Genomic DNA, 18281 nt, shown 5'->3' with positions numbered 1-18281 from the left:
GAGGGAAGTCAGGCCTCAGCGAGTTTAGGGAGATGTCCCAGGGACACCACTTGTAGATTCCCACTGATTTGGGCCTGCGGACCCCAGAGCTCAGTAATTCCTATTTCTTTTTCTTGTTTTAAGATGGGGTCTTGCTCTGTCACCCAGGCTGGAGTGCAGTGACTCTGTCATAGCTCTCTATAGCCTTGAACTCCTGGGCTCAAGTGATCCTTGTGTCTCAGCCTCCCAAGTAGCTGGGGCTACAGATGCACCACCATGCTGGACTCATGTTTAAATTTTTGTGGCAATGGGGTCTCTCTGTGTTGCCCAGGCTGATCTCAAACTCCTGTGCTCATGCACTGCTCCTGTTTCTCCCCCGCCCGCCCCCCCCCATGATGTTTTCATTCAGGAGTATGAGAAGTAAGAAGTTTTTTCTTCCTCCTGGCATCCACACTGCCCGACTCGTGAGAAATCCAGGCTTTGCTGTAATGGGCAGCCGTGGGAAGAGGGGTAGGGGTGGAGAAGGGGGTGGCATGGGGCAGGGGTGAAGAAAAGCTTGCTGTGCCCAGGGGCCTTTCAGAAGACGTGGGGGAGGCAGAAATGACAAGCAGGCGAGGATGGCCGAGGACAGGTAAGTGGGAGCAGGTGAGAATCCAGATGGAGAATTCGCACCCGAGCACCTGCTTGGAGAGGTGGACCAGGGGGAGACCGAGAGCAGGAAGGAGGAGGGATGGTGGGTGGGAGAGAGGACCCCCTTGTTCCCTGGACACTCTGCCCCTTGCCGGGATGGCCACCAGGCAAGGACCTCCCATGAACCAGCCTGTCTTCTGCACCCTTGGGCTTGGTGGCGGGAGTTCTGGTTGGCCAGGAATTTCCACAGATTGGGAGCAGCCTTGTACACGGGGGACATACCCCATGGGACTTGGAATGCAGCCAGCCCTGAGTACCATCAGTTAGGGGTGCATTGTCTATCGAGAAAGTAAAAGCAGTAACAACACTGCCAATCCATCATTCTGCCTCTTTCTGCCACTGTGCCCTGGCAGTTCTAGCCATGGCAGGGGATAAGGCACCCTCCTCCCCCTTGGCGCACTCTACTTCTTTCTCAGGGCAGCACACATCAAGCCTGCTGCCGTGCCGTCTTAGGGAGGACATTGTTATAAGCTGCCTCTGCCAAGTCCACCCCGTGCACCTCCCGGAGGGCCCATAGCAGCAACCCACCAGGAAGAAAGAGGTGTCAGTATGAACCCAGAGACACCCCAGCACCGGCTAGGAAGCTTCCAGCATTTTCTACAGCTGCTTTTAGCTCAGTGACCTGCTCTGACTTCCTCCTCCTCAGCTTCGATCAGGTGGCTCTCACCCAGGGCATTCTGTGTGGAAGGAGCGTTCACGGACACCTGTCCAGGTGCCTTATGGAGCTCGGCCCTCGGTGGCATCATCCATGGACATCTTGTCCATATGCCTTCTGGGGACTCGGCCCTCAGTGGTGTCCTTGCTGTGACATCTGCTAGGCTGTGCCAAGTCTCCTCATGACAGTCATCGGGGCCCTGACTGACACTCTCCTGGGTCACAGGGAGTGTGTCTGACCGTCTTCCTCAGCCAAATCTTCTGCGTGCTCAACAGCAACTCTCGGTACCCCAAGGTCCTCCTTTCAGGCTAAGACAGCCCTCCAGAGCCCTGCCCCATGCCAGCCACATGTGTTTCAGGGGCTGGCATGTCGGGCTGCGCCTCTGTGAATGCATCCTACCCTCCGAAGTGTTAGGACAATCCCCGTTTACGGGTGGGAAAACTGAGGCTTCCCACTCACGGAATGCACAGACTGGCAGTGGAGCTTGTCCCTGGGCCTGGCACAGGGCTTGAGCTGGAGAGCAGCGACAGAGGGTAACAGGAGGGGCCTCCTGTCTTGCAGAAATCTCCTTCCGGGTGTGGATGTGCGGAGGCAGCCTGGAGATTGTGCCCTGCAGCCGTGTGGGGCACGTCTTCCGGAAGAAGCACCCCTATGTTTTCCCTGATGGAAACGCCAACACCTATATCAGGTGAGCACCCGGGGGCCTGGCAGGTGGGCAGTGGGTGCTGTGAGGAGTGGCCACCGCCCCCAGTGCTCCACGGGTGGTGTTCGGGTTTCCCATCATGTTCCCCGGACCCTGCCTGGGCACAGGAGGTCAGGCCACATCCAGCATTGAGGTCAGAGGCTTCCTACTGCCTCTCTGAGGCTGGACACGGCTCCGCCTGTGGCCTCAGCTTCAGGGGCACTGGCCAGTGCCCTCCTGCAGGGCCTGGCTCTGGATGTTGGGGGTTGTGTGTGGGGGGGGCGGCCCTTTTGCCCCTGAGGTCCGGAAGCTCTGCCATCCCCACCTCTAGGCTGGGCCCCTGGGGAGAGGTCCTTGGGGGATGACAGGTGGAAGCACAAGCAGATACAGCTCAGGGGTCTCATGGGGCGTCCTGGCACCCAGGGGCCAGGCTGGAGCAGGGCCTGAGACCGGGACTCCTGCCATGTGTTCTCACTTCCTCCCTGGGGGGTGGCACGTCCTCCTGGGGACTCAGACCCAGAGGTGTCTGTGGCCTGCCTCGCCCCCCCTTCACCGACCCTCCTGCCTCCTTGGTGTCCCCTCTTTGGATGCTTTCTCCTTTCAGAGTTTTCCCAGTGTTTTCCTTTCTCTATCTTTCCCCCTCTCTCCCTCCCTGTCCCGGCCTCTGTCTCCTGGCATCTGATAGCATCGCTCCCTCACCTGGTCCCCTCATTCTTTCAGTCTGTCACCTGGTACATGGGGGTGGAGAATCACATACCCCTTTGGGGGTTCCATGTTTGGAGGGTGTCATCGACCCCTCCGTGTTCTTCTGCTTCGGGTTTCCACACAAATGACCAGGCACATGCCACACAGCCATCCCGGAGAAGCAAGGGTTGAAGCAGCAGGAAATTAGCCATGCCTTTTGATAACATGGAGGCGAGGGGAAGATGAAGAGGAATTGGGCAGGCAGGCACAGTGGGGGGCCAAGGTCAGGCCTGCTGTGGCTCTTGGGGTATACTGAGAGGTGAGCCAGGAGAGTCTGGGGCCATGTGGGGGCCGTGGGGCCATGGGGAGGGGCAGTCTGGGCATGAGGGGCAGAGCCTGGGCTCCAGTCACTGGCTTAGGGACAGGGCCCTGGCCAGGGGCGTCCTGCCTGCCGCCCATGGGTCACTCCGTTTTTAGAGGACTGTGGCCCAGACGTCTGCTGGGCAGCCTCCATGTGTGATGGCTCGGCCCATGGCAGGGCTGGGGTACAAGGAGCTGCCTCAGTGGCCAGGGGCAAGCCGTGTACATGGGGTGGTCGCAGATCCCAGCTGGATGGGCTCGCACTGCTCTGGGGAACACCTCTGCTTTGAGACATGGCCTGTGCCTGGAGGAGCAGCCCAGGCCCTCTGTAGTGAGACCCACGTCCACGCACCTGGCCTCCCTGAGAGCCACAGAAGTTCCGCTCCTGGCATGATTGTTCTGTCTGCACCGAGCAGGGCAGGGCTTTTTGTTACTACAGACTGAGAATCCCAATCTGAAATGCTCCCAGATTGAAACCATGTGGAGCGCCGAAGTGACTGTCCCTACCTGGCCTCACATGTGGGTCACGGTGAAAATACAAGGTCACAACACAGTTTACTCCATGTCCCCAGGGAAAGTGAGAGGGCCTTCGGGCTCTGTGCATAGATGTCTATGAAATATGAATGAGTTTCTCGTTCAGATACGGGTCCATCCCCAAGATGTCTCATTAGGGTATATGTCGATATTCCAAAATGCAAACAACTCCGAAATCCAAAGCATGCCTGGCTCCAGGCGTTTTGAGGAAGGGAGGCAGAGCCTGGGTCTTGGAAGAAAGGCCCCATTAGAAACAGGGGTCTGCACCCCGGGGGGCAGTGAAGTCTCGGACCCACCGTGGTGGCCCCACCAGATGTCGCTGCCCACTCAGCCCCCACGTGTATGTCTTAACTGGGACCCACAGGCCCTCCCTGATGGCCCTGGCAGACACTGCTTGTCACTCTCTTCCCAGAAACACCAAGCGGACAGCCGAGGTCTGGATGGATGAGTACAAACAATACTACTATGCGGCCCGGCCCTTCGCCCTGGAGAGGCCGTTTGGGAAGTAAGTGTCCCCTTGGGTGGAAGAGGCCAGAGACGGGGAGGAGCCCCAGCTGGGCCGGCCTCTCCAGCCTCTGAGCATCCACAGGGCCCAGGCACCCGCTCCTCACTCCTGTCCCTCAGAGCTCCTGCCCAGGTCTGGGTGTGCAGGGCCTTTGGCCTCTCTGGTGGAATGAGAGTCTGGCAACCTGGAAGGCAGCCCAGGTGGGGAGCCAAACCGAGCCTTGAGAGCAGGCCGATCGTTTCAGCCCCCTGCCGAAAGACCAGAAGGGGACGAGGCAGCCTCAGTCCCGCAGGTCTGGTTCTTCCCTCCTGGTTCTCTGTCACCAGCCTACACTTCCTGTCTGGAGGGCCCAGCGTCACGAGAGGAGGGGACAAGGAAGGGGCCTTTATCAAGAGCTGGTGCCGTCACATGGGGCCTCTCCTTCATCCTCCCACGCTCTGAGACACGGGCATGACGGCTCCGTGTGACAGATGCGGAGACTGAGGCTTCTGCAGGTGAAGCTATCTGCCCTAGGTCAGCCCAAGCCAGAGGCCGATGGAGACTGAAATCCACCTGTCTGATTCCAACACTGTGTGACCTTGCGTTCCCCACCCAGAGCCGACTGGGGTAGAGAAAAGCAGCGGCTTCCCTGTGTTATCATGTGTCTCAGCTGTCGGCTTTCTGCCACACTGTTGCGTGAGTCACAGACTGGCTGCCCGGCAGGTGGGCTTTGTGTGGCCTACACTTCAGAGGCCGAGCCCAGCTGAGCAGGAGGATAAGATCAGTACCCACCCCAACAACTGCACCCCTGAACACATGACTCCACGCTATTCCCCCACTTCTCACTCCAAACCTCCCACGGGGCTGGTTCCCGGGCTCCACCAGAACTCCTGGCCCCTGGGCCAGGTCCGCGCCCCTCCTGTTCCCTTGGGGGCTTGGTCAGGAGGTCTTCATTTTATTGTTTGGCAATGCCTCCCCAAGTCTTCTCATGTGTCTCGGCTGTCGGCTTTCTGCCACACTGATGCATGTGTCACAGGCTGGCTGCCCGGCAGGTGGGCTTTGTGTGGCCTACACTTCAGAGGCCGAGCCCAGCTGAGCAGGAGGATAAAATCAGTACCCACCCCAACAACTGCACCCCTGAACACATGACTCCACGCTATTCCCCCTTCTCACTCCAAACCTCCCACGGGGCTGGTTCCCGGGCTCCACCAGAACTCCTGGCCCCTGGGCCAGGTCCGCGCCCCTCCTGTTCCCTTTGGGGCTTGGTCAGGAGGTCTTCATTTTATTGTTTGGCAATGCCTCCCCAAGTCTTCTCATTCCGGGAGGAACCTGGCTTGGTGCCCTATCCATCTTGCCCACGGTCAGTTGGGGCTGCTAGTCGCACCCATACCACCCCTCAGCGAGGCCCGCAGCCTGCCCCCTGGCCTGCTGCCCTCCTGGTTAACCCTCTCCCTCCATCTTCACCAAACCTTCTCAGCTCTCCCTGACCCCTGATCCCAGCCCCAACTCTCACTCCCGGCAGATGGCACTCTCCGTTTTACGGATGAAAGAGGCGCCCTCGACTTCCCAGGACAAACCTACCCCTTCACTTCGCTGTCTGCGCCTCCCTCTCTGTCACTGGCCTCAGAGGACGGGGTGTGCCCCTGCAGTGGCACCCAGCCCCGTGCATGTCCTCTGGACCCACCGCTCACCCCTGATTCGTTCCTAAATCAGCATCTCCAGTCGTCCTTCTGGGCCGCCTCCTCTGCCTCCTGACGCAGGGTCTCTCCAACACCCACGTGCACACATGTGTCCCGGGGAGCTTGTTGAAATGTGCATTTGGATTCTGGAGGTCTGTCTTCCTAATAAGCTCCCAGGTGATACCAGGCTGCCGCTGGGAAGACCTCAATTCGAGGAGCAGGTTCTAGGGCAAGATTCCCAAACTCGTCTGCACATCAAAGTCCCCTGGATGGCTCAGACCTTCTACAGCCCTGGCCCCTCCTCTGAGGGTGGCTCTCATTGCTCTGGGGTGTGACCCCCAGGTGGAGACAGGTGCGGGAACCACCCTCCTGGGGCTCTTGGCCTCTGGGTGCCTCCACTCTCTCTGGGGTGTCACACCACCCCCTTCCATCATCCCCATTGGCATTTCAATTTATTCAGGGTGGGGCGCAGTGGCTGACGTGGGTGGGTCACTTGAGGTTGGGAGCTTGAGACCAACCTGAACAACATAGAAAGACCCCAACTCTACAATAATAATGATAATAATAATAATTATTAGCCAGGTGTGGTGGCACATGCCTGTAGTCTCAGCTACCTGGGAGGCTGAGGAGGGAGGATCCTTTTGAGTCCAGGAGTTGGAACCTGCAGTGAGCTATGATTACTCCAGCCTGGCCAACAGAGTGAGACTGTCTCAAAACAGACACACAAACAAACAACAGCAACAAAACCACATTCAGTGTCTTACATCATTTTAAAAAGGGGAAGGAGGAGGAAAAACGACCGCAGCCCTCCCTCCACCAACACCAGTCCTCGCCCGCACCCAGCTCTCTGCTCGCCCAGAGCCCAACTTCATGCTCAGCCGTCAGCCTCACGGTCTCCAGCACCCGTGCAGAGGTTCCCCCAGGCCCCTGCAACTCCCTTGCACCGGGCCCCGTCCTCCCACACGGGTCCATCGGCCTGAGTCTCCCCTGCCCCCTCCAGTGGCCTCTGGTCCTAGGCCTTCAGAGCTCTGCCCCAGTGGCTTCCTGCTGCACTAGGGTCTGCTTCTCAGTACCACATGCAGACTCCCTTTCTTCACCCCCATGCGATGGTCTTACTGGAGGGTCTGTCCCCCCGGCTTACCTCTGGCACGTGTCCTTCCTGGCGCTCACCACCGCATCTATGCTGCTGATACTGGTGTTTCTGTTCCTAACCTGGACCTGTCCTGTGAGCTCTAGTCCCGGGTATCCAAGTACCCACTGGACACCTCCACTTGGGTGTCCCCTGGGCAACTCCACTGATCTCACGAAGTTGACTCCTAAACTTGCTCCTCGTCCCAGGTCCCCAGCACCACCAATGGCCTTCCCTGCACCCTGCTCCCAAGTCAGAAGTCTGGGTGTCCCCTTGTCTGCCGCTCCTCCCCGTGCAAGCCACCACTGAGTCTGGGGTCTCTGCCTCCTCACACGCTGTGCTCCCAGGTCTTCGCTAGACCCCCACATCAGCATTGAAAGACCCGACCTCCTTTCTGTGCCTGTGGCACTTGGAGTCTTTGAGCCGCTGTTGTGTGTCAGACACTGCACCCCACGTGGGGTGGGTCAGAGGGCTTTCAAGCACTAGAAAAGGGCAACAGAACAAGCAGGTACAGCCTGTGGGCACAGAGTGGGAATACCTCAGGGGGACCATTGCATGTTGGGCTCATAGAGGGAAAGGTGGTCACGGGGATGCTAGCATCTAGGTCAGACACCTTCTGGGGACCCTTGCTTGCCGGGACCATGGTGAACAAAGTGGTCACAGGGATGCTGGCATCTGGAACACTTCAGAGGGACCCTTACATGCTTGACCCATGGCGGGTAAGGTAGTCATGGGGATGCTGGCATCTGGTACAGACACCTTCAGGAGACCCTTGGTTGCTGGGTCCATGATGGACGAGATGGTCACAGGAGATGCTGGCATCTGGAACACCTTGGGGGGACCCTTGCCTGACAGGTCCATGGTGGGCAAGGTTGTCACGAGGATGCTGGCATCTGGGACAGACACCTTGGGGTGACCCTTGTTGCTGGGTCCATGGTGGGCAAGGTGGTCACAGGGATGCTAAAATCTGGAACACCTCGAGGGGACCCTTGCATGCTGGATCCATGGCGAGCAAGGTGGTCATGGGGATGCTGACATCTGGAACAGACACCTCTTGGAGACCCTTGCTTTCCAGGTCCATGGTGGGCAAGGTGGTCACGGGGATGCTGGCATCTGGAACACCTTGGAAGAACCCTTGCTTGCCAGGTCCATGGTGGGCAAGGTGGTCACATCTCAGGGTGACCCTTGCTTGCTAGGTCTATGGTGGGCAAGGAGGTTATAGAGATGCTGGCATCTGGTACACCTCAGGGGGACTGTTGCATGTTGGATTCATAGCGGGCAAGGTGGTCACAAGGATGCCGGCATCTGGCACAGACACCTGAGGGGGACCGTTACTTGGCAGGTCTGTGGTGGACAAGGTGGTCACAGGGATGCTGGCATCTGGAACACCTTGGAGGACTCTTATTTGTCCTCAGAGGGACACTTGCATGCTGGATCCATGGCGGGCAAGGCGGTCATAGGAATGCTGGCATCTGGGACAGAAAACTCCAGGGGACCCTTGCATGTTAGGTCCATGGTGGGCAAGGTGGTTACAAGGATGCTAGCATCTGGAAGGAAGAGTGAGTTTTCTCCAGACAAACCAGAAAGCAGATGGAGCAGGGGCTCCAGGTGAGGAAGGTGGCTGGTGCTGTATAAGACATCCTGGTGCTGTCCCGGCTGGACGGGGAGTTGGCCAAGGCTACATGGTTGCCCAGGAAAGACAGGGTGTGACTGGAGTTTGGTGGGTGCTGTGGGTGGAGAGGCATGTGGGAACAGGCCCTGCCACTTCCCGTCCCAACCCTCTTTCCCAGGTGACTTGCGGCCAGCTCCTGATGCCCTTGCTGCCTCCCCAGACCACTCAGCCCAACTGGGAGATGCTCTCAGAGCCTGAGCTTCACCGCATCACCCTCTACTCAGAGCCCGTTGGACGCATCCCAGGGCCCTTCAGATATAGTCCAGGGCCCTTAGCAGTCTGATATGGCTCCATCCCGTCCGCTCCTCCTTCCACCCCTGCCCGCATGCCTATCCTAAAGTCTTGCAGTGGTCTCGCCTACAGAACTCCTTCCCCTTCTTCACACATATGACCCCCTTGCTCTCCCCAAGACTTGGTCCTACCCCAGCTGCCTCTGGTTTGTCTAGAGACCATCCAATCTTCCTCCTAGATGTCAGCATCTGACCAACACCTTGACCAACACAGACCTGATAAGCAAGGGTCCCCCTTAGGTGTCTGTGCCAGATGCCGGCATCCTTGTGACCACCTTGCCCAATACCCAAGGGTCTCTCCAGGGTGTCCCAGATGCCAGCAGCCCTGTGACCACCTTGACCAACATAGGCCCAACACACAAGGGTCCCTCGGGGGTATTCTAGAAGCCAGCACCCCCATGGCCACCTTGCCTGACATGGACCCAACACCCAAGCGTCCCCAGAGTGTCCCAGAAGCCAGCACCCCCATGGCCACCTTGCCTGACATGGACCCAACACCCAAGCGTCCCCAGAGTGTCCCAGATGCCAGCACCCTGTGACCACCTTGCCTGACACCCAAGGGTTCCCCCGAGGTACTCCCATGGCCCTGTATGCCTGCCTTGTGTTCCACAGGCTGTGATGGCTGGTGTCATTTTCCTTTCCCCACTACTCAAAAGCTTTCGGTCCACCCCATGCTGGGTACAGAGCCTGACATGTGACCACGTGATGGACACATGCATGGCCAGGCCCAGAACCCACTGCAGAAGAGAGAAGAGGGCTGTTTGAGGCTGTGGCAGTGGGGTGTGGTGTCTCAATGGTAGAATCCAAAGAATGATGGCAGCTAAGTAGATCTGGGACCCACGGCGAGGTAGCCACAGCATGTTGAGTGTGCTCGCTGCCTCTTTTTGCATGGAGGGTCAAGACACCCCCACATTCCACTTTCAAGTAACAGCAGCATCCTCAGTATCACGGCTCGCCATGTGAGCTCTCGCCAGGTGTTTCTGCGGCTCCATCCACAGCTGTAGAAGCTGATCATGTCTGGCCCCTCTGGAGAGACGCAGGCATGGCTCGTGGGATGGTTTGCTCTGTGCCCCCCGGCCAGCCATTCACAGCTGTGCTTTGTCCTTGCGTCTGACCCTGCCCTATCGCCCCAGCATCGAGAGCCGCGTGGAACTCAGGAAGCGTCTGCGCTGCCAGAGCTTTGAGTGGTACCTACAGAACGTCTACCCGGAGCTCAGGTATGTCCCCACCTGCCGAGCCCTTGCCAGCTGCAGGGTGAAGCATGGGCCGGAGGAAAGACAGGCAGTGGCCAGCTGGACAAGGGCTCTGGGAACATGGAGGGCTGGAAGTCCCTGGCTCTCCTTATCCCTGAAGCCAGGAGGGGAATTATGTTGAATCAGCAGCATGAGGAGTTGAGGTCAGCTGGTAGAAGCACTTCTCATCCGCCTGCTTTGAGCCTTGTGCCCTGAGAGGGTGGACTCACGATGCCCACTCGCCCCTGGCATCCCTCTCCCTTGGTGGCTTCTGAATCTAGCCTTGCTGTCCCAGTCCTTGTGGCTTCCTCCCTCCTCCAGGGCAAGACAGCCCTGCCATTCCCAGAATGCTGCCCCCCTCCACTTGCTCGTGTGGCTGGCTAGTCCAGAGGGCAGCGCTCCCCCTCTCTCCCTGTGGCTTCCCCAGCGTCCCCAAGGACTCCTCCATCCAGAAGGGCAGCATCCGGCAGAGGCAGAAGTGCTTGGAGTCGCAAAGGCGGAGCAGCCAGGAGCCCCCAGCCCTGAAGTTGAGCCCCTGTGTCAAGGTCACAGGCGAGGAAGCCAAGTCCCAGGTAAAGGAACTGGCTGGGGAGACAGGGATATGGGCCACAGAGGGGAAGGAGGTTGCATTACTCAGCCCCCGTGGCCTGCTCTGGCGTGGCACCAGCTTCCTGTTTATTTCAAGGTCAGCAGGAGAGCTAGGAAGGGGGAGCCCTCACTCTGACCCTGGGTTGACTTCGGATTCGTACATGGCATTACCCTACAGATGGCTTAATGAGCATCAGGCCAGTAGGAAATTGCCCCTTAAATTAGCAGGAGCTCAGGCTTGGGGAGGTGGCTCATGCCTGTCATCCCAGCACTTCGGAAGGCGGAGACTAGAGGATTGCCTGAGCTCAGGGGTTCAAGACCAGCCTGGGCAATTTGGTGAGACCTCAACTCTACAATAAACAAAAAAATAAGCCGGGTGTGTTAGTTTGTGCCTATAACTCCAGCTACTTGGAAGGCTGAGGCGGAAGGAACACCTGAGCCCAGCAGGTCGAGGCTGTGGTGACCAGGAGTGTACCACTGCCCTCCAGCCTGGGCGACATAGTGAGATTCCAACTCAAAAAAAAACAACCAAAAATTAGCAGGAGCTCAGACTGGACACAGTGGCTCATGCCTGCCATCCCAACACTTTGGGAGGTGGAGGCGGAAGGTTTGCCTGAGCCCAGGGGTTCGAGACCAGCCTGGGTAATGTGGCGAGACCTCATCTCTACAATACTTAGAAGGTTGAGGTGCAAGGATCACCTAAGCCCAGCAGATCGAGGCTGCAGTGGCCATGAGCATGCCATTGTACCCCAGCCTGGGTGACAGAGTGAGACTCCGACTCAAAAAAAAAAGAAAAAAAATCAGGCTGGGCTCAGTGTCTCATGCCTGTCATCCCAGCACTTTTGGAGGTGGAGGCGAGAAGATTGCCTGAGCCCAGGGGTTTGAGACCAGCCTGGGTAATATGATGAGACCTTGTCTCTACAGTAAATCAAAGAATTTAGCTGGGAGTGGTGGTGTGCTTCTGTGGTTCCAGCTACTTAGAAGGCTGAGGTGCAAGGATTCCCTGAGCCCAGCAGGTCGAGGCTGCGGTAGCCATGAGCAGGCCCCTGCACTCCAGCCTGGGCGACAAGAGAGAGACTCCAACTCAAAAAAAAAAAAAAAGCAGGAGCTTAATGAGTTGGTCGTGGGTGGTATCCTTGCTGCAGCAAATATGTGCTGGGCTGGCAGGGCTGGTGGCACAGTCACTGGGAGCCAAGCCTGCAGCCAGGTCCTGAGAGCCTTCCACTGGTAGAGCCCTGTCTGGTCAGTCAAGTTCGGTGACTTGACTATGGCTGCCCGTCGGTTTCAGGGCTGTGGCAGAAACAGATGCAGCCTTCACAGGGTCCTGTGCCACCACCCAGGGGTCCAATTCGAGAATTTTCTTCTTTGCCCATGCTGGAGGCAGGGGCAGATGTCAACCCCCTGTTGCAGCCTGGGACAAAACCTCTCCTCTGGGTCCCCATTGAACAGCTGCTCTGCCAGCATCTCCTGCCCCCGACGGAAGGATGCAGGGGTGCGGGGGGCACAGCTTGTGGCTTGGTGAGCCATGGGCACTCTGATCTCCAGCACTTTGGAGGGAAAATGTTGACAGCAGCCCCTGTGATAAGTCGCACAGAATGCCCTTCCCCCATCCCTTAGAGCACCGCCTGTCCATCCATCCCATCCCTGGCTCTCTCCCTGCAGGAACACGGGGCCAGGGGACCCATCCTGCTGGCCTGCGGGGGCCCGAGCACCTCTCCCAGCGTTTGGTTCCCCATGACTTTCTTCTCCCCCTCGTGTTCCCTGTCTCTTGACCTGCTTCTTGTCATCACTGTCATGTGCTCAGGATACTGACTTGGACTCTCTTTCAAAGAAGGGACAGTCTAAACATGGCTGTGGGAGGGGGTGTGACCTGCCAGGTGGCCGCTTGAAATGTCAGTTGTGGGGACCAGACTCCCCTGGAGACATTCTCTCCAAACAGCAATCACAGACCACGCAGCTCAGCGGAGGTTTTCAACCTCCCACCCAAAGTCCAGCATCGTTCAGCACCTGCCCAAGGCCACCTGTGTGACCCATGCCTTGTCCCCTTTATGGGACCTGGGATGGAGACTTCCGGAGGCTGTGACCTCCACACCTTTGGTCCTTCAGTGGCATTTTCCAAGGTGACGGTGTTGATGCCTGCTGGAACCCCAGCCCTGCTGGCCAGCCTGTATCTATCATCACACATGGGCACGGTCGCAGCCCACAAATGGTGGCTTTCTAGGTTCTGAGCAAACCACCCGGCCTCTCCCCTCAGGTGTGGGCCTTCACCTATACTCAGCAGATTCTTCAGGAGGAACTGTGCCTGTCCGTGGTCACCCTGTTTCCTGGAGCTCCGGTGGTTCTTGTCCTTTGCAAGAATGAAGATGACAGACAGGTGAGTGGGCCGGAGGTCCCTGGGGTGTGGCCACCCGCCGTCACTGACTGCCTGTGTGGGTCTAAGTCTCGCCTATGGGAAAAGAGAGAAACTTAGAAGAGGAGGGGTGGATAAGAAAGAGGTTTATAGAAGAAAGAGGTGTAGGCGTCTGTTTCGCGTTTCTGTAAAGGAACACCCGAGGCTGGTAATTTATAAAGGAAGAGGTTTATTGGCTCACGGTTCTGTGTGGCATTCATGGGTCATCTGTGGGTCTTCTGGTGAGGCCTCAGGAAGCTCCAATCGTGGCAGAGGGAAGAGGGGGCAGACGTGTCACAAGGTGAGGGTGGGGGAAGAGAGAGAAGGAGGAAGCACTGGGCTTTCCTCCGGTCTCCCCATTCCATATGAGGAGGGACCCCCAAAATATGGAATTTATTTATAAAAATCTGTGTATTTATTCTTATGGGTTTACACTTCACCCTCAAAGTACTCTCCATTTGATGCAATACACCTGTGGAGATACAACTGCTCAAAATGGTTTTTGAACTCATCAATTTGGCCTTTTAGTGCTTCTGCTGTCTTTTGTTTCACCTCTTCCTCATCGGCAAAATGTTTCCCTTTGGGGAATTTTTTCACCCAGGGAAACAAAAAAAAAGTTGCTCAGGTTGACATCAGGTGAATGGGGTGGGGCATGAGGTCGTACTGTTTTAGGTCAAAAACTGCTGAACCCTCAGTGCGGTGTGGACAAGTGCGTTGTCATGGTGGGAGAATCAGTCACCTGTCTGCCACAACTCAGGGCGTTTCTTCCACCACGTAGCCTCTCACAATGCTAGCTGGTCCACGGACGCCACCGGGCTCCTAGAACACTTACCTAGCTGGGGGAGCCTGTACTACAAGGGGCCCACCCTCCAAAAATTAATTCCCGTCTTTTGGGACCCCCCCTCATACAGTCAGTTCTTGTGAGAAATAACAGAGCAAGAACTCATTCATCGCCTGAGAAAGGCACCAAGCCATCCGTGAGGGACCCGTACCCACTCTCCAGTCACCTCCCACTAGTCCCCCCTCCAACCCTGGGGACCACACTTCAACATGAGACTGGGGGGACAAAAATACAAATGATATCAGAAGCCCTTGTGGTCAGGAGAGGGAGGGGGACTGCTGCCTCGATGCCTTCATGCTGCCAGCCACAGCGGCAGCGTGAACCCTGCTGACCCGTGCAAGCCCATGGACCTTGGCCAGCCACAACATTGCACTCACCTCCTCCTGTCCTGTCGGTGCCCTGCCCCCACCCGGGTCCTGCAAGACCCGCCCCTTTGCCTTCAGAGTCGCAGGCTCGGCGTGCCCACCAGCGTTTATAGCCTAACGAATGGTCCAAATGCCTGGTCCTTCTAGCAGCAAGGGTCGATCTGTACTCTGCTTCCTGCCCCCGTGTGTGGGCATCAGAGAGCCCAAGAGTCAGATGCCTGTGTGACAGCCTGTATGGCCTGTGGGAGTTGCTGGGCTCTCTGACCCTCTGTCTCCTCCCCTGTGAAATGGCGTCGGTGACACCAGGACACAGGGCTGATGCCACGGTCTCTGCAGTGCGGAACTCTGTGCCCACTCAGGGTGCATCCCCAAGACACATCCAGCCCCTCCCTCGTCGTCATGCTGGGTGGTGTGGGAAGACTGCTTGCGGCCATTTCTGCAGTGGCCCCTGTAACTAACTCACCCCGCCCCGTGTTCCAGCCTATTGCTTGGAAAGTTATTGTCTTCTAATGAGTTTTCCTGGTAAACATATTGATTTCCTTTTAACTTTTCTTCATCCAATTATTTTAAAAAACAAGAACACCTGGCAGAGCAATTAGTGGCCATGTTAGTGCCCGGCGAGACTGTGAAATTGAGTCTCAGTGGCCTGGGACACTGGAACCCTGAAGCGGTCAAGGGGACCGGCCAGGGTCACACACACTGCTCACCTTCTGTCCTCTTGTCTTTCCAGCGATGGACCAAGACTGGCTCTCGCTTCGAGCACCTGGCATCCCACCTCTGCCTGGACACTGACATGTTCGGTGACGGCACCGAGCATGGCAAGGAGGTCGTGGTCAACCCGTGTGAGTCCTCCCTCATGAGCCAGCACTGGGACATGGTGAGCTCTTGAGGGCCCTGCCCGGCCTGGCCTGGCCGCGGGGTGGTGCTTCACTGGACCGGAACAGACACCCGGCCTGAGAGGTGGAAGCAGAGCCTCTGGAGAGGAGGCCATCTCAGGGAGGATAGAGGAAGACGTGGCAGCCAGTGGGGCTCAGAGCCGAGTCCCATGTGTCCTCAGCGCCCTTCCATCGCAGTCCTGGTCGCCATCCCCGACTGGCCTCTGGAGAGGTGGACCCGTTGGGAAGCGCATTCCCTTTCTTACAAAAGAGGTGCTCTCTGGAGGCCGCAGAGGAAGGCCCTCCTCGTCACCAGGCCGGATTCGATGGAGAGGTGGAAAATGGAGGCTGTTTTCAAAACAAATAAAGAGAACCTCGGACATTGCCACTGCCTCTTCTCGTGCTGGCTTGGAGCTTAGCTGACCAGGGAAGGGGGACGTGAGGGCATGGGTTGTCTGGCAGTGTGGACACAGGAGACAGGGAGGGGAGATCTGTGCCTTCTCTCGGGCTGTGGCCTGCCAGCTATGGAGTCTAAAACAGACATATGACTTCCTGGGCCCATTTCCTGTTACACGGGCGGTGGGGCGGGTGGCGGCGATGGGAGCAGAAGCAGACCCAGGACTTTACTGATGGTGCCCGTCTGCCTCATTCAGGGAAATTGTCTGATTTGGGGGTTCCAGATCCCCGTGGAGATCCCGGTTAGAGACGCTGCCCTAGACGGTCTCCATGTCCCCTATGGGGGCTGGGCATTGGCTGCGGTGTTGTCCATCCTTATTAACTAGGGTTTAAGAGAAGAACCAATCCAGAGTGTTGCCACAGTACACCTACCCCTCTCTGCCCAGGTCAGCCCACCACATGCTCTCTGGCACCTGTCTTCTTCATCCATTTCTGCATAACAAGTCACCCCTCCACTTCGCAGCCTACTGCAACACGCACCCTTGACCTCGCCGTTTCTGCGGGTTGCGACTCTGGGCATAGTGTAGTGGGGTTCTCTGCTTTGGGGGCATCTTACGAGACCACCGTCACAGTGTTGACTGGGGCTGTGGTCAACTCAAGGCTACCCAGGCACAGGGTCTGTGCCGAGCTCACCTGGTGGGAGCTGACTGGCCTTGATTCCTCGAGGGCTGTTGGCTTCAGGCTGCCCTCCGGCCGTACCATGCAAGCCTTTCCAGCTTGAGTCATGCAGGTGAGCGAGCCAAGAGGCAGGAGTGGTAGCTCTTCGTCACCTCATCCCTCAAGCTACCTCTGTCACCTGTGACATGCTCCTGGGTGTTGCTCCATGCAAGAGAGGGAAGGAAAGGCTCGCCCCAGAGTTTATGCCAGGAGCCAGGGACCGTGGGTTATTTTAGAATCCAACAAGCACAGGAGCAACTATCATATTCCCCACAGACACCCTCTTCCCCTCCACCCAGAAAGCCCTTCAGAGATAGGAATTAGCTTGATCTCATCATTGTAATATCCTGACCATGATGGCAGCACCCTCAGAGGGCAGACAGCTGCTGTGTGCCCGGAAGCCCTTCTCGGCTGGGATTGTTTCTGCCAACCTCCGTGGTCTTCTGTCATGCAGGCTTGGCTCTCTCACGGGAGCCCTTTTTGTTCCCCACAGGGACAGGAAGGGGGGCCATGGAGAGACCCTGAGCTCTGTGTGCAGGACACCTCCCTACCCCACCCCCGCACCCCCCGCAGCCTCACAGGAAGCGCGAGGACGGGCACGCCCATCTACCGCCTTCCCCTGCCTAGTGAAGCAGGCCCCGTCCTGGATGCATCCAGGAGAGCCCCCGTCCTGCTCATCTGCGTCCTGTCATTGCGTGTGCCTGTCTTGCGTTCCCTGGTGGCACGGAGGCGCCCCAAGCTTTCCTTTGTCCCCAGCCCTGGTGAGGTACTTCAGCCACCCCCCTAGATCTTCTCCTGAAGGGATAATTGAAAACAATTTCTTGCCCAAGATAGATGAAGTGAACGTACTTCCATGTCAGGGCCCCTGTAAAGTCACAGAGTACTGGTGGTCTCCAATCTCTCCCAGCCACTCAGGGCACGGGAACAGGAATAGCAGCTTTTCAACAGGGCTCAGCTGTCCCCTGAACTCCCTCTCACAGCAAAGGACCTTTGGGTGAGTGTGAAGAGTCTCCTCGTAGGAGTGGACAGGGCCTCTGCTCACAGAGACATGGTAACACTCCCGGAAGTGCAAGGTGCATGTCTTAGGGCCTCCTGGGTGGAAACCAGGGTGAGGGTTCTAATGGGGCAGTCAGGAATCCCCACAGTGGGTAAAGTTGGCCAAATGCTCTCCGCCCACTGGCCTGGTAGGGATGCAGCCAGCACAGGGGTAATGGGCTTAGGACTAAGCATCATGGCAATCCCACACCTCCACCAGCTGGTGGTAACAGGTGGGACCGTGCATCCTCAGGCCCAGGCACCCGACCTGCACATCTGCAGCATGGGGAAGTGTGGCCGAGCTCCACCTGGCTGCGGGGATTGGTGGATGCCGTCCTTGGCCAACTCAGAGCGTGAGTTTGAGTGCCACTTTAGGCACCTGAATAGTGCACTCAGAAGGTCACCAGTAGGGTGAGTGAAGGTAAAAGTTGTATCAGCCAATGGGAACAAAGATACACGGAGGATCTTAAGGGCCCACGAGACTCAGACCCCAAACCCTGCTTGGAGAGTCAGCAACCGGGGCAGTCTTGTCGCACTGCCAGGTGAGGAGGGAACAGGTGTGGCAGAAACCCTACCACAGGACTACTTCTGGCTGGAGGGCATGGGCGTAAACATGATGAGTGTATTTTATCGGTGTGACGTGCATGTTAAATGAAAGGGGATTTATACGTATGTCTTGTATAAAATCCCTTCCATTTTCATGTTTGCAGGAGAAAGAGAGGTGGGGCTCCAGCCCTCCCTGCCACCTGGATTAGACTTGGAGGCCTTGAGTGGATGGGGCAAGATGGAGAACATAGTCAGCCCAGGTGCCGCATGGAGGTGGGCCTGGAGACACGCTGGAACTCAGATTGCCCTCATGGCCGTTCCCTTCCTGATGTGCTTTGTGATTTCTCCCTGTGAACTCATCTTCACTGGGAATTTGTCCCTCTCAGCCTCCCAGGAACCCCGGTTGTGGAGGCGTGCCTAGGGAAAGGTTTACATTGGCCTCTGCTGGGATCCTACTGG

General features: G+C 57.5%; 1 protein-coding gene across 1 annotated transcript in view; it reads left to right on the top strand.

Annotated features, from left to right (window-relative positions):
- Positions 1–15513, top strand: part of GALNT14 (polypeptide N-acetylgalactosaminyltransferase 14) — an 81185-nt gene extending 65672 nt beyond the window's left edge. Inside the window, exons 10-15 of the mRNA XM_021712577.1 lie at positions 1886–2012; positions 3997–4089; positions 9972–10055; positions 10498–10642; positions 12913–13032; positions 14984–15513. Of these exons, the coding sequence (XP_021568252.1) occupies positions 1886–2012; positions 3997–4089; positions 9972–10055; positions 10498–10642; positions 12913–13032; positions 14984–15142 (728 nt within the window). The 3' untranslated portion in view covers positions 15143–15513. The remainder of the gene's footprint in view (positions 1–1885; positions 2013–3996; positions 4090–9971; positions 10056–10497; positions 10643–12912; positions 13033–14983) is intronic.
- The last annotated feature ends 2768 nt before the right edge of the window (positions 15514–18281 follow it).

Source organism: Carlito syrichta, unplaced genomic scaffold (genome assembly GCF_000164805.1).
Source record: "Carlito syrichta isolate Samal-C Ts95f unplaced genomic scaffold, Tarsius_syrichta-2.0.1 Scaffold303375, whole genome shotgun sequence".
NCBI lineage: Eukaryota > Metazoa > Chordata > Mammalia > Primates > Tarsiidae > Carlito > Carlito syrichta.
Note: the sequence above shows the minus strand (reverse complement) of the source record. Positions and strands in the feature narration are given on the sequence as shown.